The sequence below is a fragment of the Magallana gigas genome, chromosome 3 (genome assembly GCF_963853765.1).
Source record: "Magallana gigas chromosome 3, xbMagGiga1.1, whole genome shotgun sequence".
Classification (NCBI taxonomy): domain Eukaryota; kingdom Metazoa; phylum Mollusca; class Bivalvia; order Ostreida; family Ostreidae; genus Magallana; species Magallana gigas.
Genome location: NC_088855.1, coordinates 39809781 through 39833210, shown reverse-complemented (window position 1 = coordinate 39833210; position 23430 = coordinate 39809781). Strand labels below are relative to the sequence as shown.

Below are 23430 nucleotides of genomic sequence, written 5' to 3'. Positions count from 1 at the left end.
AATAGTCAGATGGGTGTTTCTGTTTTATGGTTGTTACTGTTCATTTGAAATCGGTACAGGTATATGCCTAACATGGGAGTCATTCTTGTGTTTACTTGCGTTGCAGCACGGAGCTACACTAGACATGTGGTTTTGAGCTAATAAACTATACTATACTAGACATTTATTTAATTGAGTATGACACCAGTGAGTCTTTCAACACTATTAATAAAATAAATACCTACCATAAAAAGTTGTTTTCACAGAATTCCACCAACATCATTGCATTTTTGGCTATTAGTATTAGATTGCTTTTGTTTTTTTAAGCCAATCCTCAAATTATATGACTGTCCACTCGTTTACATACTAGTATTAGACAAAAATCCACGTGTAAATTTATCGCAATTTTGTCGATAAATTCCTCTGAGTTGTTTACATTTGCGAATGATGTGCCCAACTATTAAATATACTGACCAGGTTTTAAAAGCGTCATTTAGTTATTCTACACGAATTCACCGAATCATAACTATCTACCCAAGAAAATAGATTCAATAGCTAGTGTCTGACGCGTATGGTAAAACAGCTCCAGGGGAGAATGTCGATGTACAATGTAAATAAAATTAATACCTTTGATAATTAGATACTGACTGGTGAGCGTGCATGGGGGTCGGGTATGATTGGACAATGACAACAACCTAAAAAAAACCTATTTGACCATCCTACATATACATTGGATCAGCTGTTTTAACGGCGGCCTGGAAAGGTTGAGGAAATCGTTTGCGTGAACGAACTGGTTTCTTGTTTGAACTAACAAAAAGGAATAAGTTTTAAAAAAGGTAATTATAAATCAAGTAAAAGATCTGATTATAAATCTGAAATTATATCATCGTTTCACTCTGTATAAAATGTGTTTGTGTCTTACATTCTAAAGTATGGAAAATTGACATAGCGCGATTCATGTTAAAATGCATGTCATTGGGGGTGATTTTGGTGACAATTGACTCTATATAAGTTTTCAGTAAGAAAGCAGCATTTCATTAGAACAAATGCTGGGTAGCTAGAAAGCAAACGCCAAAAAAATATTGTGTGTGTCCCTTTAACGCCTTCATATGATATGACTTTTTAAACTCTCAAAATTGCATCCTGTTTGGCGTGAAAGTCGAGATTGAGATAACACGGGATAAACTTGAAGTTTGTGAAAGCCACCCTTGAAGTACAAGTATATATATAGAGTTTGAATTATGTTCAATCACGGAACTCGAATTAGACTGTCGCACTTGTGTGTTGTGTCATCGGAAGTCGTATCCCGTTTGCTGTTTCTCTTAGACAAAGCGGCAAAAGGAGTCATGTTCATGACATCACTCTAGTTATACATTTCAAGAGGACAATTTATTAAAAAACCAACGGATATTGAGGTGAAAACACTTTTCTTATCATCATGAAGTCATTGGATTGTTACAGTGAAATTTTTAAGGACCGTTATCCCCAAAACTTGTCCGTAGAAATCATAAACGCCGAACTGGTACATAGAAATATGCTTGGGGTCGTTTTTCTAGTGATTCTATTAGTAATCGGCGTCTTTGGAAATGTAGTGGTTATAATTTTGTACAGTGCAAAGTTTAAGCGAGGAACCAACTACCGATTCTACGTCCTATTCCTGGCAGTCTTGGACACCGGTAACTGTGTCCTTGGGATACCTTGGGTTATTGTGTATCTGTTACATCCGGTAACGTTTCCGTCTGATATTCTCTGTCGTGGGGGCCTGTTTGTGACATTCACCTTAGGTATGACCGGATCTTGTAGTCTGAGCCTCATCGCTTTTGACAGATACCGCAAGATATGTTGTCCATTAAAGAAACAACTTAACCATAAAAATGCTAAATACAGCGCTTTTGCAATCGTGGCGGCTGTTCTCCTTGCGTCGTGGTGTGTTCCGTTTTTGTATGAAAACAACCAATTGCATTTGTCCTCTAGCAACGAAACAGGTTACAAATGCTACTTAGCAACGAATTCCATCGCCAATAGAATTGCAAAAGGTTACTACTTCATCCTTGGTTCAGCTTTTATCATGGTCAGCATATTTTTAACAGTTTCGTATTACTTCATAATGAAAAAAGTGAGGTTTCACTCTAAAAGTTTCCAGTTGCCGAAAACATCTCACAGCAGTTGTATCGGTCGGCGGAACTCAAATATACACACGAGGAAAACGACCATCACTTTTTTCATAATTACAACGGTTTTTATTTTGACAACCTTGCCTCATATCATCACCGGTCTTGTGTTTCATTTTGACGAGGATCTCGAGTGTACAATGAACTCTACGGCTCATAGCCTATTCAATTTCTTTTATTGGACCGTATATATTAACAATGTTGCAAACCCTTTCATCTACGGACTGTCTGATGAGCGGTTCCGTGGAATTCTATGGAGAATGTTTACCTTTATTTTTCTTTCGCCATTTAAGACTGTAAAGAAAAGCTTGCCGTCTGCAGCGTCGTCTTCCGATTCCGTGGATGAGAAAAATGCAGTCTCTATAAGCGTGGTGTCTGAAAACTATGCAAGCAAGGAGACAATAAGCGCTGTTTCTGGAAACAGTGAAAAAAAGAGTACAGAAACTGATATTGGCCAGACTTAAAATAAGAAAATAGACCTACAACAAAACAGACATAGAAATGATGCATGGCGTCGTTTGCGTCGAGAGTGGAGTGATAAAAGAATATTATTGACATTCGTATTGTGCCAAACTAATGTGTATCCATGCAATTGAATTTTTTATTTAATAAAACACTAGAAATGGACTTTAAATTGATGTGTTTTTAATGTTCATAACCTTTTGACTGCCTTCAATAAAAATCTTAATTGCTATTGGGAAATAAACAATACAGCAAGAAATGGACTTTAAATTGTTTTGCATTTTTAATGTTCATAACAACAACAATGTTTCAACAACTTTTCGCTAGAAATCTTAATTGCTATTGGGAAATATGTATTACAGCAAACATTGCTGTCAAGTATTCTATGTTCATTGTTTTTAGTAAAACTATATATCTCTTTTAAGGAATAGTTTTGCAATAGATAGCAATGACCTTTCATGGCATGTATATATACCTGAAAAGAAATGTCGTTTTCCTCACGTAGAACCTATATACTAGTAAATTACCAACTGAGACTGGGGCAAAATATCATTGGCATCCAGTTTTATGTTTGTTGAAAATATCAAGTCTGTACATGCCTTCATTTATTTATTTTTTTTTAAAATGGGAAATTTTGAATGAAATTGGTGCTGTATGTTTTGTCAATTAAATGCAACCTATTTTAGTGTTTGTCTTGCTTGTATTTTTGGGAGTTGATTTTAATCAAACCGAAACTGAAACAGTGTGTGGACCTAAGCACAATCATCACCGCTGATAAGAGTTAGTTCTTGAAAATTATCGATAAATTCGATGTAATGTACGCTGAAGCATTTTCAAAAAAGGAAACTTATTTATAAATACCTAAGAAATAGTCAGATTTTAAATAGCACGAACAATTTAGAAGTTTTTTGCAGTCGTATGTATTCCTACGCCAGAGTTCAATATAGGCTCGTTCAACCATCGGCGTTCTCCGTACATCTGCGACAAGCAGAGAGTAAGTCTATACTTAGAGGTCGCATCATCAAGCTATCACGTGACATGGTATCTCTTACTTGTCGGAGATTAACGGAGACAGCCAAGCATCTGGTTGAACGAGACTAAAGTTCATTATTGGTTGGATCCATACACTTTTTAAAAAAATATTTCGAATACCGATACATAGTTTAATGAAATCAATTCTATTTTTTAATATAAGACAACATGATTCATAAGAGGTTTTCTCGAAATTCTTGTAGAAAAAGTCCGAGAATCCATATTATAAAAATGTGCGTAATTCAAATAGAGATTATAAACTACTTGCCAAGCAAAATAACATATCGTTGATTTTAAGATAAATAATAATCGATAAAATCAACTCCCGTCAGTACTTCAGTACTTTTATTAATTTTATACTGTAAAGATTTATAGAAGTAGTTGTTATGATAAAAATTTCGGAATTCTCGCTATATACATGTACATCTATAGAAATGGTAATGAGAAGCAATATGAATATAGTTTTGAATGTTCAGTGTGGGATGTTGTAAATTGCTTGCAATTTGCTTGCAAATTGCAATAGGCGAATCAGGTGTTGATAAGTTACTTACAATAATTTTATCAGTCGAATGGATTTAAGTTTATAATATAGCAAGAAATATGTTATATATCTCGAGAAATGTGTCTCTTAAAACTCACATTTTTTTAATCCACCAATGAAATGCACGGTTAAAAATATGGTTCTGGAGTTTTGTATTCAAATATTTCATTTCTTGGTTTCAGATTGTCGAGAGATATGTCACGAAATGAACTTTTGGAAAAGGGGTGTAAATCGTTATAAAAATCAATCGCACTTTTCATGTTTGTGAAAGAACAACTAAAATTCATGTCTCAGTTTGTCACAAGAGATTCTGCTATAATATCTAAACAATAGTTTCTTTGAGTCGTAATCGTACTTTGAAAATGTGCACATGTATATAGGAAGTTCATATATGTGGCTCTACAACAAAGGATGCGTGCACGGCGTGTGGTAATATTGGACAAGATAAACATTGTCAGTGAACTATGGGAAGTACGTAAAGTCGTGGCTGGAAGCTGACTTTAATGTGGCTGACCACTACCTGCATCAAACCTACATCAATACAAGTAATAGCTTTCCAAAAAGCTTGCCTGACTAAACAAATTTATTCAATGGAAGCATGCATGTTTTAATTAGGCTATCTTTTAAGAAATGAATTTTAATTTTTCGCTGCTGATCATAAATTCTAGTGCATGTACATGTATCAAGGTTTGACACTAAGGCACGTCCGACCGACATTGTCTAGTAAACGATAGGTCCGGTCGGGTTAAATGTCTGTGTACCAGCTCGACTGGTCGTGTGAAAAAAAGTGTGCACATAATCGCTTGAAATTAAATCATTTTATTAAATGTCCACCATAGGAAATAGGAAAGGATATTCAAGCACGTATTGTTTTAGAAAGTGTGTGGGGCAGCTTTATCCAAATCATCTTGACAAGCAATATATAAAAAGGGCGAATTCTCAAAATCATGAAAAAAAATCCAAATTGTAACTTCAATTCAATTAGATTCCTTATTTTCAGTTTCATTTATTACATGCTCCGACAATTTTCATTTATTAAATATGTAAAGTTAAGAAATGTGTCTGCTGCAAAAAAGGGAGAAGCAGTCCCCACTCCCCACCCCCGTTTTTACGTGCCTGCGATGTGTACACACGGTGTAGTGGAGTATTCTTCTGTGGTCCCATTTGGACTCGGCCACTATTCGACGCGCAAAAACTATAAATGAGACATTTTGGCGCGAAGTCCTGCTTTACCATTCACGCAACGGCTGAGATCTCGATCCGATGCAGGCACGTAGCATCGTTTTTGAAAGTGGGGGGGGGGGCAGACTCATCCAAAAAATCTTGACAAGCAAAAAAAAAAAAAGGAAATTTCAACTTTTCCTAAATCTTTAAAATCCTGTAGTATATTACTTCAATTTCACTCCTCATTTCCTTATTTTCATATCAATTCTTTTTACATACTCCCAAAAAAGTGGGGGGGGGGGGGGGCAACTCCATGATAATTCAATTTTTTATATGTAAATTAAAAAAAATTTGTTGCTGCAAGAAAAAGTGATACTACCTGATACTACGTGCCTGCGATGGTTTGAATGAACTCATCTATTGGCATTGATCCATGGGGAGGGGGGTCAAATGAATTTTTTGACATTTGTTTTGTAACAACTACATATATTTTACTTTGAATCGAATGTTTTGGAAGAAATCTATCGAATTAACACACACACTTGACTAGCAATTGTTTAATGTAGTATTGATGTACATTTAGTAAGACACACGGGTTTTGTGCCCCTTTCAAGATGAATGAAGTCGCCCAATCGATCGAATAGCCTGTTTCCCTGGCCTACCCATAATGCTCCGCAAGCTACTGGTGCGGAGCATTATGGGTAGGCCAGGGAAACAGGCTAAGTCACACCCCGCTTCGGCGATTTAGTTCCTCCAGTAAACATTCAAGCTATATCAATATATATTTGTTTTAATCCAAACTGACGATTCTTTGGTATGACAATCCAACACCAATTATTACTTACATTGTACCGTAATAAACAATTTGCAACAACTTGCTGCGATCACCCCCCCCCCCCCCCATTTCCACCGTTCAACTACATGTATGGCTAAATCTATTTTTTAATCAGGATTACACACGTGCATGGTGAACAGCCCTTTACTTGAAAACTCTTGCTCACTGATGTTATTACATCTTATATAACATTCTTATCAATTGTGAATGTAAATGCTGACACATTAAACATGCATCTGTTAATCTTTTTGTGAAAAATCGTGATATTACTTGCTCCCATTGTCTGCGCTGTTTCGGAGAAGGCAACTTTTAAACCTTAGATATGACGTCAGGCAATAATAATTAATCGACGGGGATTTATGAAGGCCGCCAAATAAACAATATTTAAAGTTTGAATCAAGAATCAGCCATTAAAAGGCGATTTTGTACGTAGTAACAAATTGAATAGTTAAAAATTAATTTTAAATAGAGTCGCAAATTTGCAGACGCATGTCATGATAGATTTACATTTTTCAGTGTCTTTGTCTGTGATAAACTAAGAATCGATTTTGTGATTTATAGTACAATAAATTTCATCAATGGCTATTTTAATATTTAATCTTACAGCTGATGAAAATAATGTAAATACAAGTAATAAGTAATCATTCTTTGAATATTATGAGGTGATCAAACACGGTCGGACGTGAACAAATCTATCATAAAGCCCTTCGGGCTTTTTTTTATTTGATCACGCCCGATCGTATTCGATCACCTCATAATACTCAAAGAATGATTCCTTATTCCTATTGGCTAAAATATTGCACTCGATTGTACATGTACCGAACGGTTTTAACCTAAGCAATATACATAAGCATGGTCATCCATGTAAAGGGTACATAGAAACGCACTTGTAACGTGAAAGGACAGGGGCGTATAGGCGTTATATATCCCCAGCTGGCAGATACTAAGATGAAAGATCATAACCAAATGGTTCACATTGTTTGTAATATAATTTCATAATACAAAAAAATTATTTTCTTTATTTTTGTGACCGATATATACATAATCTAAAATTCAGCATCTCAGCATTTTCTTTCTCAAACTTGAACCATTTACAGTGCTATAAAGGATTTTTAAAAAAAAACTATGAATGTCTAGACGTCATCTTAAAAATATGTTTTAAAAACATAAAAAAGGAGAAGTCTCAACCTAAAATTGGTCAAAATTGGAATTTTTTCAAAAATGATACCTCATTCGTTCCTATAAGTGGAATTTTTGCATTCCCTTAGTAAATGTAAGCCTTAATTACATGTAAATTACAAATAATGTATGTATCACCGCTTAAATACAATACTTAAAGGTGAAGAACACATTATTGTCCTTCAGATGTTGCATAATGTGACATATCTTTCGCGTGCACCACTTCACATCTTATGAAGAGACTTACATCGATCTTCCTCTGTAAAGAATGTACTTTATTACCACTTCGAAATTGTCTTCTCATTCAACTCAGCGCTTGGTAAAATGTTATTATTTCCTGTTGTGTTGCATTTGACTGATTGTCAGGTGCGTTGTAATGATGCAAGACTTTACTGGAGGAGCAGTTGGTTGAAAAAGGGGTGGGGTGGGTAAACATTTAAAGAGTTTTGAAGATTGGCAAATAAGTATGTGATTTAATTCTTTTTTCCCTTTCGAATTTTGAATAAGTCTGCCCCCCCCCCCCCTCTACATTTTCAAAGACGATGTTACGTGTGTTGCAACGCACTTTGCAAAAAAATAATAATCAAAGTGCATTAATTTTGGGACCAACTCAACGCACTTTGAAAAAATTGTTTTTTACAAAGTGCATTGATATCGTCGATATTAACTTACTTTGAAAAAAAGTTGTTCAGGGTTTGGTCGAATTAATTGATACTTTTTATATACAACAAATATTTGTTTAAAAAACAACACAGATGTATTCTAAGCTAATTTGATGAACTATTTCTCGCTTACATTTTTTTCAAGCTAATGTAGCTTGACAGTTTACATATAAAAAAACAACTTAATAGGAGATTTTAATAATCCAAATTTGACATATACTGCATCGCTTAGCAATTGCCTTGTCCTGTTTTATGTATTCGGCTTTATTTCCTATCTGGTACATTGGCCCATGCCAGAACGAAAATGAGTTATATATTATTCATAATGGAGATCAATGTACAACACATTTCAAATGGCTTCAATCGCATGTGCTTATAAACAAACAGGATGTGAAAAGGGATATGTACAACTGGTTATCAAAACAAAATGACCTCCTAGGACTGGTAGAGGCTGTCTGTAATCATCGAGAATTTTTTGGAAAGTGCAAAAATTTTTTTTTCAAAAAATCCTATGAAAATATAAAGCATTATTGATAAAATGAATAAAATCACAAGTTTTAGAAATTTGAATGCATTCCTTACAATTTTACATATCGATTATTGTTACCATGGTAACGTGTCTAGGAAAAAACACTCAAATATACCACATTAAATACCAAAATATTTATAGGTGGTTTTGTAAAATCCATTTTTTTCTTACTTAAGGTAAATGAACAAAGCTAATATAAAAATTTCATTAAAGAATAATTTGAATATTTTTCTTAACTTTGTTGCCATGGAAACCATAATAACCATACAGTTTTCACAACTGAAAATTCAATAAAACAACCAATTTTTAAGCTAAGATTTTTCAGAGGCGCAACGATATATGATATACAGTCTTTCATACAGAAAGAAAAAACACATTTTAAACTTTCATTTAAGATAATAAAATCAGTTAAACAACTTTTCTTTTTTTTTTCCTGGCCTGACGAAAAGTCCCATTTTCCACTATATTCAGCTATATTTTCGTATTAAAGAGAGAAGGTTACATAGCTTTGTGCATTTTATAAATAGTAAATATTGACTGAATTATTTTGAGAATAGAGTTTTTTTCCTTCAACAATAACAAGAAAATACAAAAATGTAGATTTCAACCACAATTAATCAATTTGTGGTATCTAAGGAAAAGCATTTCCTTGGTAACCAGAATGAAATTTCACATTCAAAACCAGTAATTATTAGCAGAAGTGTGTGTAGTGTTCTTTTATGTTGTTTAAAAGATTAATTGTTTACTATTAATTACTTTTAAGGAAGACATGATTTTTAATTCTACAGTGTCCAAATAGATAAATGTTTTAACGTTCCTATGGCAACGGAAAAACAGCAATGACAGAAACATCGCTGAATTAAAGCCGTTTTAACAATTAATAATGCATACAGTATTTGCTCTGTAATATTGTTTTGTTACTACTCTTTTGTTTAGGCTATGGAAAAAATTAAATTTGATGAATATTCTTTTTGTAAAAAATGGTCTCATGAAAATTCAAAACTATGCATTTTTGAGAATTTTAGATAATTTCCTTTAAAACAAACATATTATAACAAGTAATGTATCCTTGATGAATATTTAAACCTTTGTTATCTATTGCAAAACTGGTAAAAAAAAAAAAAGAAGGAATAATGCACTACCATGACTTTCATTTTGACCTGAAGGTTACTCCTAATTGATCTTAGATACATGGTAACTAAAAGAACCTGAGGCGTGTTCAACAAAGGAATGCTCGCGAGCATTTGGCAAAGTTTATGTTGCGGGTATAGGGAATTTCGGTGAGCCCTTGCAAGCATCCGCTCAGTTGAACAAGCCTTAAAAGAACCCCATCACCCTTAAAAAAGGAGAAAGCAATTTATAACGATAAATGTTTTTAGAGATTTCGCGTGTGCGTGGGAATAGTATTGAAGAGAATTTTTTTTTTGAATGTTTACCATTCTATAACCACCTCTCCACTTCTCCTCACAAAATGAATCACCTGATTATTTGAATTAAGATATATCTGAGATCATTAATTTATTTATCATTAATTAATTTATATCGGCGATTCAATACAGGCTTGCAGATAGACAGCTGAAGACATACAAGTAAAACTCCAAAAATGCTCCAGGTTTTCATTGCTGTGATAAAACCTATGCTTGAGTAGTGAAACAAAAGCATGTATACCGGGTATATATTTGAACAAAACTTCAACTTTAAATGTTCAAGTTTAAAATAAACTAATTCAAGAAAAGAACTTTGCAGATACTAGTATTTATCTATCTTAGGTTCTTCAATACATTTTGTTGATACAATGTTGGCATTTATAGAACAATAATAATGAATAACAACTGGACTGAATTCCATTGTGGACTGTTCAAATGCAATTACTGATACATGGATTCTCAGTCAGAAAAATACAATTTACTGTTAAGTAAATCATCGAAACAAGTCCAGGTTCTCTGATAATCGTATTTATCAAACCCTGTATCGATGTTAAGTAATTTGAACAAAGGACTTGCAATGTACAATCTTTGAAAATGAAAAAAAACCATTCATAATTTAACAGGATACAAAAATAAATGTGATGAAATAGTTGCCATTAGATTTGGTAACTTGACAAATGAAAGGCTATGAAACCATCCCCAGTGCGCTTTTTGCTGTAAATTTCTGTAAGTGAACAAATACTGTAGAAGTTATAACATTTCTAATAGAACAAGGGATTATCAACCCTTACACACAATTTACATAAAAAAAACAATGTTGATAGTCTCTTTACTTGATTATTAATTCACTAAATCACCATCAGCTGTCCTTCATACATAATTGATTCCACAATATTTATTATAATAGATTTTGCAAAATGAAGATTAAGGCAATCTAGAATTTATGGTAATATGAACTCTATGTATCTTAATCTATTGCATTTCGCTGTTCATAAAATGAAGAAAAACACCCCATAATGAATATGTTATAGCAGTTCTTAAATATACATACTGTGTTTATCAAGTGAGAAAATATAAGTGGAAGCTAAAAAAGTTGTTTAAGTGTGATAGTATCAATGTTAAAGTAGGCTTAATATGCATCATATTTGCTCAATCCACATGTCATTGAAATTATTTATGAAAAGTAAAATCAAATCATTTTAATATATATAAGTTAAATTAAAGTATCAATTTCTGGAAAACCTATATTTCCTTTTTTTTTAATTTTGAAAATTCTATGAATTTTCAAAATGTATTTGTACACTGTATCATAAAAATGCGAACTGTAATAAAATGTGAAACACATTAAAGTCAAATAAAATGATTAAGTAATATCTATAATGCAATAAAAATGTAACAGGTCTATAAGAATAAAAAGAATATAAAACTAAATAAACCATGCATGCATTATAAAAATCTGAAACACTGAGAGAAAAAAAAACACCACAGCATGAATATTGGACATAACAAATGGACATGTATCTTAACAGTAACAGAACAGGGTCAACTCAAAACACTGAAGTACATGCAGCAATAAATAACAAGAGATCAACTTTGAGTGTCATCCTCCAAGTCTCCAGTGTGGATTTCAGACGGAAACAAGTAAAACACACCAAACACTATAACTATTCATTGTATAATGTACGATGAATCTTATACGCAATGTGCTTGCTACAGCTATAAACAAAGCACATCAAAACAACGTACTGTGTACCAGGAATATGTGTACCATTATGGCATGCAGACAATGTATAATGCACAGAAATTACACATATATATGTACAGAACACATATGACATAGGACAACATTAACAATATGTACTATTTACAATGAAAATAAAACTCTATATAAAATTTACACTCTACATAGAAACAATTAAACAAAGATGTATGATCCTACAACAATGTTATACACAATGGAGATAAAATCTACATACCAAACATTACTAACTGTGATCGTTTACTGTTACCATGGATATTTTCACACTTCTGCAAATTTTATGCTTTTCACTGTTTGAGTAGATGTAATGTTTGCTGCTTTAAATGACTGAAAATTCAAATAAAACTTTTCTTTCTACCGAAAAGACCTTTCTGAAACATTTGCTTGGTAACAATTTTTGCCAAACTCGAGAAATCATATTATTTGTAAAATATTTCACTATATGCAAACATTTGCATGTTAAAAAGTACTGTAATCTATATGTTCATGTAAGTTTTGTTCAAGTTGTGGTGTAGTCAGGGTGATGAATGGAGAGAGGAGAAGCAGGTGCCCCATCTTCTCAGGTGTCAACATGAGTTCTGCTGCCTTTGTCTCGCATGGATGCTTTAAACTTACAGCCAAATGCACCGAGCAAGGGGAGTTGTTATAATACAACTAGAATAATGCGAACATAAAACCTACCACTAAACAATTTCAGACAATCTAGTCAAGATGTTAGTCTGAACTAATGAAACACAAATAATGCAGTGTCCACAATATCCTAGGTTTCTTTCAAGTTTCAAACTCCTGCTAGATTTTTGCTCCATTTGAATTTCAGGGTAAAAACACATCAAACAACAGTATCCTTTGGTTTAGCAGCCAGAAGAAGTTCTTTAATTTTTTCAGGTGTTGGATTCCAGCGTTGAAAGCCGGCATCATTTTGTAGAAATACCACAAGTGTCCCATGGCTTGATTTCACATTCATATCGTCCCTATTCAAAGCAAGAATTTATAATATATGCATTTAATACACAAACATAACATTACTAACCCTTTTCCTCTACCTTTCATATTCATATATAATGACAGCTGCTTATATGAAAGCCATTACTCACTTAGGGCACATATGTTGAAAACCATGGCGATACTCGTGTTCATAAGGAGGTAACACCACAGATTTTCTTTTATATCTGAAAAGAAAGACAACTCTTCCAAATTTCAATTTGTCATCTTCTGTACTTATGTTTACAATGTGATCAGAAATTTTCAAACATGATCCGTCAAACAAATTTATGCCTTTATATACAAAATTAATTTAAGCAGTGGAATTAATATTTATTTTTTTTATTTATTCTATCATATGAAATACTCAAGATTTGAGGTTTCATGGTAACTTCATAGCATAAACTTTCTAATTTGTGAGAGCACATATATCCTGTGATGGTTCCAATTCATCTATCTGGATGACTTGTAGTTAAAGAAAAAACAAGCACCTGCTGGACTCCAGTCTGATCAGAGCTTCAGTGGGAGGGTCTCGCCACTCAGGGACAAACACACAGAATGACAACGGCTCTTTGGATTCCTGTAGCAGGTTCTATCAAATTCAAAATAATGGCAAAAACTTAGTCTAACAATTTTAACAGAATAATAGCCAAATTCTAATGTAAAATTTAAACTATAGCACTACTACATACATAATGAACATAAATTTTGTTTGACTTGATATAAACCTGTATACATAAAATGTGATTTGAAAAAAATGAAAACTATATAAATATCCTTGCTTTATAAGAGGCCAATAAAATAGATGCACATTCAGAGATTCCTTTGTATTCAGTAGAGTGCTTTCTTCAACCCTTGATTCTTTAAAAAATCAACCTTTCATTCCTACCTCAAAATGGTCTACCATGGCTTCCATGAGTTCTTCACTAAATGGTGGATTGGCCTCAAAAGAGCCACTTACTGGTTTAAAATTCAGGACGGGCCTGTAAAAGTCAGAGTCAGACTCAAAAATGGAAATTATGTAAAAACAACATTTGGTATTTAAATGTGTTGTCAAATTCATGTACATATATATGAAGAAAGGATATATTCTGGGATCATTTTTGCTACAAGTTTTGTACAGGTAAGTGACACAGAATAGAAAAGAATATTCAAATAATTACAGTCTAGACTGTCCTGTGACCATCCAAGGGGCCAATAAAAAAAAGGTCACATAAGACAGGGAGTCACATAACACAGTCCAAGACTAACTTCACAATCTTTGAGGTACATTTAATCTATCCTTAATAGTTGGTACCAAATACATACATATGTATGTAGTTAATTTATATATCTTTTACGAGTATAGAAGATCCATCCAAATTTTTCAGACCAGGAGCTACAGACATGCAGCTAGTTTGTTTAACTGACTAAGCACCCTCCCAATTTCTTCTTTATACACATGTTAATAACACAACTTCTTTTTAAATATCAATGCGTGGATTCAACTTGAACTTGTACATGCCCAGATGAGTTTGGCCGAGAAATCCGTTTACCAAGAAACAAAAAAAAAAAAACCAGCTAAAAAACCAATGTTTATAGAATTTCAATTATTGTCGGGCCGCCATGTTTGTTTATACAGGGTGCGACAAATGTCGTCAATAGAGATATAGCGCGAGTCTTGAAAAACCTCACGTATGGGGGTAATGGTAATAACCGTTTACATGAAAGGTGATAAATATTCTAATTGGTTATCAAAACAAAACACTTCTAATTGTTTCTCAGCTTGGGACGCCATTTTTATTTGCTAGGTCGCTTAAAACAGTCCAAACAGCAGTTTGGAACTAAAAAATGACGGCCGCTTGTCATGTAAGGCAGGGGGTCGCTTAATGCAAGGTTTTCATATAGGAAATTATGTTGGGCGGTCTAAGTATGGTCGCATAAGACAGTCGCTTAATACAGAGAGTCGCTAAGGCAGTCTAGACTGTATTTCTCATGTCCGTTTTGTGTAAATCACTCCATACTGTATATACATTAACATTTTCTGTTAAATAAGTTATAATTTTTCAGGAAATGTTACAATAATCTGGCTATATAGTGGGATTTAAGACGGGTAAATGGTCTTTACATATTTCATTTTCATTGACTTTTTCCAATATATACATGTATGTATATACTCGAAAAAATCCATGAAAATGAAATGTGCAAAGAAAATTTACATAGCCTGACAGAAAAGTTTACTAGGAAATGTTATGTACATACCCACGAGATCCAAAGTACCCATCAGTATCCTCAAATGCAGAGCAATATTGCTTGAAATAGCAATTCAACGGTGATGCAAAACATTCAAAGGTAACACCAAATACTCGATGCAAACATTCAAAAACTGAGACAGACAGAGCACCCTGTAAACCAAAGCCCTCATTTGGACCAAGTCCAAAAAGTGTCTGAAACAAATATCAAAACACATATATTGTTATCATTAGCAGGCAAACATTTGAAGGCTTTACATACAAAATATATTTTAGGCTTATCTTTACTCAGATTTAATTTGGTTTTGTCTAATGCACTTCCTAAATTGCATTTAAAATCTAAATATGGTTAAAATATCTTTTTTAAGAGTTGGAATACATGTAAATATTTCCAGTATTTAAAAACTCAACCAGTAGTCATCATCAATTAATATTTTAGATCATTTTGATAAAAAAGACGATACACTCCTATAAAGCTTACATGATATCTGCGTAGTAAACACCAAACCCGTCCCAGGAAATGGTCAAATCTTGGATCATCTCGACAGTTCAATTTGTATAACTGTTCCTGAAACATTGCATACGGCATATGTATACTAACATATGGTGTAATAGATTGTATCACTCTTACGTATCATGCATGCATGTTCATATAAAGTAGAGACACTTATATAAATATTTACCAGTTTGCAGAAGTGTGAACTGTTGATCTTGAGTATTTCTCCATTGCATTTCAGTGTATGAGTTTCTTTGTCCTGCATCAATTCAACAGTTTGTAGCCTTGGACATGGCACACACATCTGTATAGGGTAACACAACACTTTTCTAGGGTTGATTGGATCAGGAAACTTGGCTGGTTCTGTAAGGAAAATCTAAACTCTTAATCTATATGTGCTGACATGAATGGTTCTTGACAAAAAAATAATGCTTACTACACTTTAATAGATGTTTTTAATACATGTAATATGGTGAAATATCATCCAAATGAAATTATTAGATCTAAATGTTAAAGCATATATTTCAATTAATATATACTGACCCTTAATTCCATGCTCTTTCAATAACTGCCAGTGAAACTCATGGATTTTGCGGACACTCTCACAGGATATATTGTACATCTTACTGCAGATCCCTTCCACTGAGGACTTTGCCGTCTCTGTTAAGTGTGGCTGACACTGCCTCTTCAGGTGGGCCAGTCTCTCCTGGAAAGTCATTCAAAATACAAACATTATCAAAAACACTATCTCAACCCCTACAATGTACACTAGAAGGTAGGTCAAACTTATGAACAACTGTCAGGTAGGACACTACAGATGCACTCACCAAATAATCCTCATACGAAGGAGATCCTTGTTTCCGTAGCCATGTAATAGTGTCTTCTACATTCCATTTAACAATCTTTCTGCTATCAGAGGAAGCACTCCTGCAATTGAAAACCAATTGTGTTTATACCATTGCATCTCTTTCTGTGTTGATTTTATATTAAAATGCAATTACTTTATATACTTCATGGAAATCAAGAGGTCAAATGCAGCATACCTAGTTTCAATCATTCTCTTTGCTGACTCGGCATACTTGAACAACTGTTTCCTGGCATCCCCTGTGTACTTGGGTTTGACCAGTTTGACAGGGATGTCGTTCATTATCTCTCTGTACATAGACTGAGACACCTCCGGCGTGCACTGAGAAGGCAGCATCGGGTCTTTCCCTCGATCACAAACTTTTCTTTCCAATAACCAGCGATTAAAAGATTCTGATGGGGCATCAATACCTGAATGTTAATGGTGAAAATAAATACATGAATTACTTTCATGTTTATTTCAAACTTTTGGGAATGTAGAGATTTTTCTCAACTACCGGTAATAGTTTATGGCTAAAACATTAAGGTACAGTACCGATCAGACCCAAACTTACACCAGAGTAAACCCCAACTAAACTTCAGGGAATATAGAGATTTTTCTAAACTAAAAATTGTTTATGGCTAAAATATTAAGGTTCAGTACCAATCAGACCCAACCTAACACCAGAGGAAACCCAAACTAAACCCCAGGTTCACTTTTGGAGTTTACTCTGGGTTTGCTTTTTAAAAATTTGGGTCCACTTGGGGTTTACTTTGGGTTTACTCAGGATTTACTTGGAAATTGCTTTTGAGGTCAACTGTACGCACTGAAGTGTGAAGCAGACCTGTCTTTTATCTTACCATCCTACTGCCTGTAATTCCTGCCCCTTGCATATTCCGCATAAACAGTTACTGTCTGCTGTCAGGGGTATCCTTTTGACTGGGTTTACTCTCTGTGTTCACTTTGGGTTTACTCTGGGTCCACTCTAGTAAACCAGGAGTAGACCCAGAAAGTAAACCCAGGGTTTAGTTGGGGTTTACTTTCTGTTAGGTTGAGTCTGATCGGTACTGTAGGTCTGATAGAACTTTTGACCTTTGTTGACTTACTTAAAATTTCTAATAACAATTATATATATTTTATTTCCTTAATTATATAATTTTAAAAGTGAAAGTTTGGAGTTACAAAATACCTTTATATACAAGTATTTGAACTTAATACCTCTGTGTATGTAAAAAAAGTCATGCCTTTTACCAGTAAAACAATGGATTACCTTCTCTTGTATGACAGAGTTCCTGGTATTGTTGGCGTAGTTTGTTGACGAACTGGGTCCTGAACTTTTCAACCTCTGGCATTGGCGGGGGCAAGCAGCATGGGACCCTCTCAAATATCACCACATTAGTTGGAATGTCAAAGTTCCAAAAAGGGCTGAAATATCAATACAGTTCAAAACGGTAAGCAAAATAGTATATCATTTGTCATGAAACTTTGTATTCATTTCATTACATCAATATTTTTAATACAAAAACAATTTTAATAAACTTATCTTTAAAACTGTTAATGGAATTTCTAACCTGTATGCAAAAGCAGGTCTCTTTGAGGGACTTCCAAGTCCCTCCATGCTGGCCCGTCTCTTTTCACCAGTTTGTGGTTGAGGAATATCTGTACTTGGACGACTAAGACGAGCATCCATGTGATGCGGTGTTGGACCCTCTCCTCCAATGCCTAGTGGGTCTGTTAAAAAGTTGTTCTGCGGCTGAAAATTAAGAAAACCAACATTTATATATGTATACAAGATGGAGTTAAAAACCAGTAGACTTCTGCTTAGAGGAAGAGCTAATATGCTATATCATTAATGTGTTTTATATGAGTAATTTATTATTAAAATAACCAAACAGTTTATTAACAAATGCTAGTTCTGGTAAATTTCTTGTGGTTTTCAAAATTCTGCTTATCAAACCGACTCAAATGATACAAAATGATATTTTAAAATTACTCACAGAAGGAGTGTTCATATTTATGTGACAAAATAAATTTATAGAAAAAAAAAATCAAGAAGAAAGTCTGAGTAGCTGAATAAACATTAATGCCCAGAAACATACTGAAGACATTCCAGGAAAATGAGGCATTTCCCATAAAGACTCATTTGTATTTTTGTTGAAAAAATAAGGTCTTTGCTCTCTCTTGCTCCAAAATCTTCTCCATCCCATCTGCAACAATTCCACTGGTAAATCATGGACTGGATCAGGTGACATGGGTTGGGGCGAGAGGGGCAAAGAATCTTGTCGTTTGATGTCATGATGGATAGGTATATCAACAGATAGAGGTCCGGGACCTTTGTCTCCCTGCGGAGTTGGTTTTTCCGGGGGAATGGCAGCACCTTCTTTACTAATGCCATCCCCATTTGTAGAAACCTTTACAATGTTGTTTTCCATCATCATCTATCAATTAGACAATGGTTCATAACTGTTAATTTCAGTCAAACAATTAGTTTAATGCTGAATAAGTAATATAATTTATTTGAAACATGTGAATAAAATCTGTACTAATGTTGGAAATACTCATACACTCAAATACATGTACTACTAATATTATCAAAGTAATCAAAATAAATATGAAAAATGCCAATTCTGGATTTAATAATTTTTTTTAGAAGATTATAAACAAAATATATGTAGGGTAATATTAAGATGAGCTGCTAAGTAGATAATTTGAAATTTATTTTGGCGCTGTTAAATTTGGACTGCATTATAAACGGGAACGAAAGATGCTCCGAAATTTAAATTCTATGTTGCACTAATAAATGCACATAAAAAAATAAAAACAGGCATAACTACAAATTTTAAAAAATCACATGATCATGTCCTGTTCCTTACAAAATTAGTTCTCTCATTTTGCTGGAAAGGGGATTACTGTCATATCTGCACAGCTCTATCATGAAATGATTAAAGCAACCACATTGTCTCATAAATGTATTTGACAATTATATAAATTAAAAAACCGATGCATCTTGCTTCAATTGCAAAGCAAATATAGTTACATTTTCAGTTAATCTCCGCAATTTGGCTAAAAATGATGCCAGAAGATTCGCGTGAAATCTTCCCTGACGCCATTGCTGTATAAATAAAAAAATCAAATTTAAAAATGCAGTTTTTAGAAAACGGTGATTGTATATTAATCTAGATGCAGTTTTACGAGATACAAAACTAAATTAAAAACACCTTTTTTGATTGAAAATTCATTTAAAACAAAACATAACGAAATTCTTTGATTATAGTGCAAGATATATGTTTTCGTTTTGTGCGTTTTATCTGCCACGTCATAAGTAAATGATGGCGCCAATTTTGAAAAAAATCGTCTGTTCCAACATCACCACAAGTTCGACAATCCCCGATAATAAGGAGTTAAGCCTTAAAGGGGCATGGTCACGATTTTGGTCAAAAAAATATTTTTCGATTTTTATATTTACAATGCTTTAGAAAGGCATTTTTAACAGGCAACCGAAATTTGAGTGTCATTTGTTGAGCCATAAGCGAGTTAACGTTACAGAGCTTGAAATTCTTCGCTATGTAAACAAAGCGTTTGTTTTACATTTTGAACATTGAAGTAAAAATATCAGTTTCAAACCTAAAATTAATATGTTAAACGTTAGGAACTGTTTATCTATGCTTAAAATAAATAAAAAGATAGACAAATAAGCTGGAAAAAGATTTTTTACTGGTAGGCCTATAAAGAACCTATGTAAACAAATACAGGGCACGAGCCTTGTTTACATGACAAGAAATTGTAAGCCCTGTTTCTTGCTTATAACTCTACGAAAGACTCTCAAATTTTATTTGATCATTAGAAATGCATTTCTAAAGCATTGTAAATAATTAAAACATGAAAATAAAATTTGACCAAAATCGTGACCATGCCCCTTTAACCAACTACAGAAGTTGACATGATAATGAGATGGACAGTTCTGTGTGGGTCCAACGTGCGTGTATAGAATATTCTATATTTGGAGGGGGTAACGTAACGTTAATGTTATAGGACCCCTCGAACTCATACTTACCCCCCCCCCCCCCCCCCATTAATTGGAACCCACGGGTTCAGTTTAAAGCAGTGTAACGGAGAGAAAAATCGTGGGTTTTTGACTATGCTCCCTAAATGGATAAATGTCTATATAGACCTAACTATCAGCGTCCATGCCGTGTGTCTATATATAGGAACATGCGCAGTCAACTGGAAAAAAATTCCCTCGGGGGGGGGGGGGGGGGGGAGGTTCAGAGGGGAGGGGGGATGGTACAAGGCCTATTTTCGGTAATTTTACTATGTAAATTTGAATTTTCCAGGGGGTCAAGACCCCAGGCCCCCTCTGTTTAGATCAGTTTACACACTATAGGACAAAACCCAGACAGGGAATGGGGGAGGGGGGGGGGTGGAATCTTTATATACGTGCAGGCCTGTAATATGACCAAAAATAGAAATATTGCCTGCACCCCACCCCAGCTGTATGCCAGCTATCCCTATATGTTCAACTCAAAACTCAATACAATTTTGAATGTAAAAAAATACTACTTTTTATTTTTGACATCAACAATTAAAGGGACTTGGACGCGATTTGACTTAAAATTTTCAAATTTTGTTTTTCCATTTTCAATGTTTATACTGATAAATATAGAAGTTTATAATACTATGTCAAAATTTGAAACTCAAATATTAAGTTATAAGCAAGATACAGAGCAAACAAAGCTCGACGAATATTGTCATTTTTTCATATGTGTTGTATTGGTGTAAGTTTTAATCAAATGTAACTTTCTTTTGTTGATAATAGTATTTATGAAGATATTGAATTAGTTTAAATTGTTTTTTACATGTCATTTTGTCTAAGAAATTGTAAAATTCTACATTACATTTTTTGTAAACAACTATAAGACTCGAGCTTTGTTTACATAACTATCAATTCTTACCTCTGAATCTCGCTTGTAACTTGACTTTCACATTTAATATTTTGGTCAATCATTTAAAATGCACAAGTAAACCATTTTATACATAAAAAATAAAAATAAAATTTTTGATCTTAAATCGTGTCCAAGTCCCTTTAATTAAAAAAATGTATATTTCCAACATAACTCATTTCAATTGCCCAGTGGGTTACATTGTTCACTGAACGTATTTTGCCAAGGTATATTTACTGCTGCATGATAGCCTACTTTAAGTTAAAATACATGTATATTGGCATGTCAAATGGCCTTGGTTTAAAATTCTAACAACTTTTGAAGTAAACAGAATTTATAAGATTTTGTCTTATCTAAATTGGAGGTGGTGGATTATTGAAATCCAAGTCCAGTTTAACACTGAAACATGAAGAAAAATTTGAATTGAAGCAAATGAAATCTTTTAATTTGTGAAACCAATGTAGTATTATGATTTTCAACATTTTCTTGTTGTGGTCACCACAACTCCTATATATAAGCCGCATTAATTACATCTCAACAGATGGTCTCATTTGTGAAGACGTACATCTTGCATCGTCGGTCTGGTTTCTTGGTTGTGATGAAATTAGCAAATACATGTACACAATTATTCCAAGCCAGGAGAGAAGTAACATCAAATACATTCATATATATTAGTCAAGGAATAAAGAAAATGAAAAAAAATAACCAAAGATAACATATGGAGTTCTATAAAACAGCCATGAGTTTCAGGTGTGCAATCAGTTGTATCAAAATTAAAGGGTTTATATGTATCCATGGTGTCTATATTTGGGTCATGTTCAACTTTAAGTAAAAAGAGGCATTAAGTTTCCCTTTTTAGCTCACATGAGCCAAAGGCTCAAGTGAGCTTTTCTGATCACAATTTGTCCGTTGTTTGTCGTTGTCGTCGTTGTTAACTTTTCACATTTTCATCTTCTTCTCAAGAACCACTGGGCAGATTTCAACCAAATTTGGCACAAAGCACCACCAGGTGAAGGGGATTCAAGTTTGTTCAAATGAAGGGCCAGGCCCTCTTTAAAAGGGAGATAATTGAGAATTATTGAAAATTTGTTGGTATTTTTCAAAAATCTTCTTCTCAAAAACTATTCGGCCTGAAAAGCTAAACCTTGTGTGGAGGCATCCTCAGGTAGTGTAGATTTAAGTTTGTTCAAATCATGGTCCCCGGGGGTAGGGAGGGGCCACAAGAAGGGGATCAAGTTTTACATAGGAATATATAGAGAAAATCTTTAAAAATCTTTTTCTCACAAACTATTTGACCAAGAAAGCTCAAATTGGCAGGTAACCATTCTCAGATAATGTAGATTCAAGTTTGTTCAAATCATGGTCCCTGGGGATAGGGCGGGGCCACAATGGGGGATACATTTTTATACATAGAGAAAATCTCTAAAAATCTTCTTCTCAAAACTACTAGGCCAGGAAAGCCCAAATCTGAGTGGAAGCATTTCCAAATTGTATAGATTAAAGTTTTTTAAAATAATAGTCCAGTGGTATGGTGAGGCCACAGTGGGGGATGAATTTTTACATAGGAATATGTAGAGAAAATCTTTAAAAATCTTCTTTTTAAAGACCATTTGGCCAGAAAAGCTTTAACTTGTGTAGAGGCATCCTCGGGTATTGTAAATTTAAAATCACAGTCCCTAGTGGTAGGGCGGGTCCGTGATGGCGGTTTGAATTTTTACATAGGAATATATAGAGAAAATCTTTAAAAATATTCTGGGGAAGTTTTTCGGTCCAAAACTCAGTACTTAGTGTGAAAGCACAGGTTATGCAGATATACGTTTGATGAAACCATGATACCCTAGAGAAAAATGGGGCCACAAAATGGGGGGGGGGGGTATATAGGAATAGAGAAAAATCTTCTTACAGGTACAACAACAAAAGGGGCTTGGTATTTACCAAAAGAAAGAGGTGGATAAAAATTGGCAGATTTTCAATTTTTTTTAGCAAGATCTACTGTACTTAGTTGTCAAGATATTTTGAAACTGTAATGCTAATTTGATCAGAATTAAGGCAATTGTTGCTCAGTGAGCGATGTGGCCCCTGGGTCTCTTGTTTGAAAATGATATGAAAGCATGAGCATGTTATAAATAGTTGTTAGAAAAGACCATTTGACATGCCAATACTCTCTAAGCTTAAAAAAAAAGGACATGAAAAAAATA

At 33.9% G+C, this 23430-nt stretch overlaps 3 protein-coding genes across 4 annotated transcripts in view; 1 reads left to right on the top strand and 2 right to left on the bottom strand.

Moving 5' to 3' along the window:
- The window catches only part of LOC117680325 (histamine H2 receptor), a 29817-nt gene extending 29379 nt beyond the window's left edge, over positions 1-438 (bottom strand). Inside the window, exon 1 of the mRNA XM_034481566.2 lies at positions 225-438. The gene's annotated coding sequence lies outside the window, so the exon portion shown is untranslated. The remainder of the gene's footprint in view (positions 1-224) is intronic.
- A 216-nt stretch (positions 439-654) lies between these two features.
- On the top strand, positions 655-3297 carry LOC105342282 (trace amine-associated receptor 3). Its single transcript, XM_011449176.4, has one exon. The coding sequence runs from the start codon at positions 1418-1420 to the stop codon at positions 2612-2614; it is 1197 nt and encodes a 398-aa protein (XP_011447478.2). The 5' UTR covers positions 655-1417; the 3' UTR covers positions 2615-3297.
- A 6995-nt stretch (positions 3298-10292) lies between these two features.
- Positions 10293-19401, bottom strand: LOC105342283 (mRNA (2'-O-methyladenosine-N(6)-)-methyltransferase). 2 transcript variants are annotated; one of them, XM_011449177.4, is made up of 14 exons: positions 19330-19401; positions 18392-18730; positions 17864-18045; positions 17563-17717; positions 16492-16723; positions 16276-16375; positions 15992-16154; positions 15636-15811; positions 15434-15520; positions 14963-15147; positions 13611-13704; positions 13213-13313; positions 12835-12909; positions 10293-12711 (listed from the first exon to the last, which is right to left on the bottom strand). In XM_011449177.4, the coding sequence occupies exons 2-14, from the start codon at positions 18728-18730 to the stop codon at positions 12570-12572; spliced, it is 2031 nt and encodes a 676-aa protein (XP_011447479.2). In that variant the 5' UTR covers positions 19330-19401; the 3' UTR covers positions 10293-12569. The 2 variants fall into 2 exon arrangements, with proteins under 2 accessions (XP_011447479.2, XP_011447480.2); XM_011449178.4 differs by lacking the exon at positions 19330-19401 and adding an exon at positions 19166-19312.
- Between the last annotated feature and the right edge of the window lie 4029 nt (positions 19402-23430).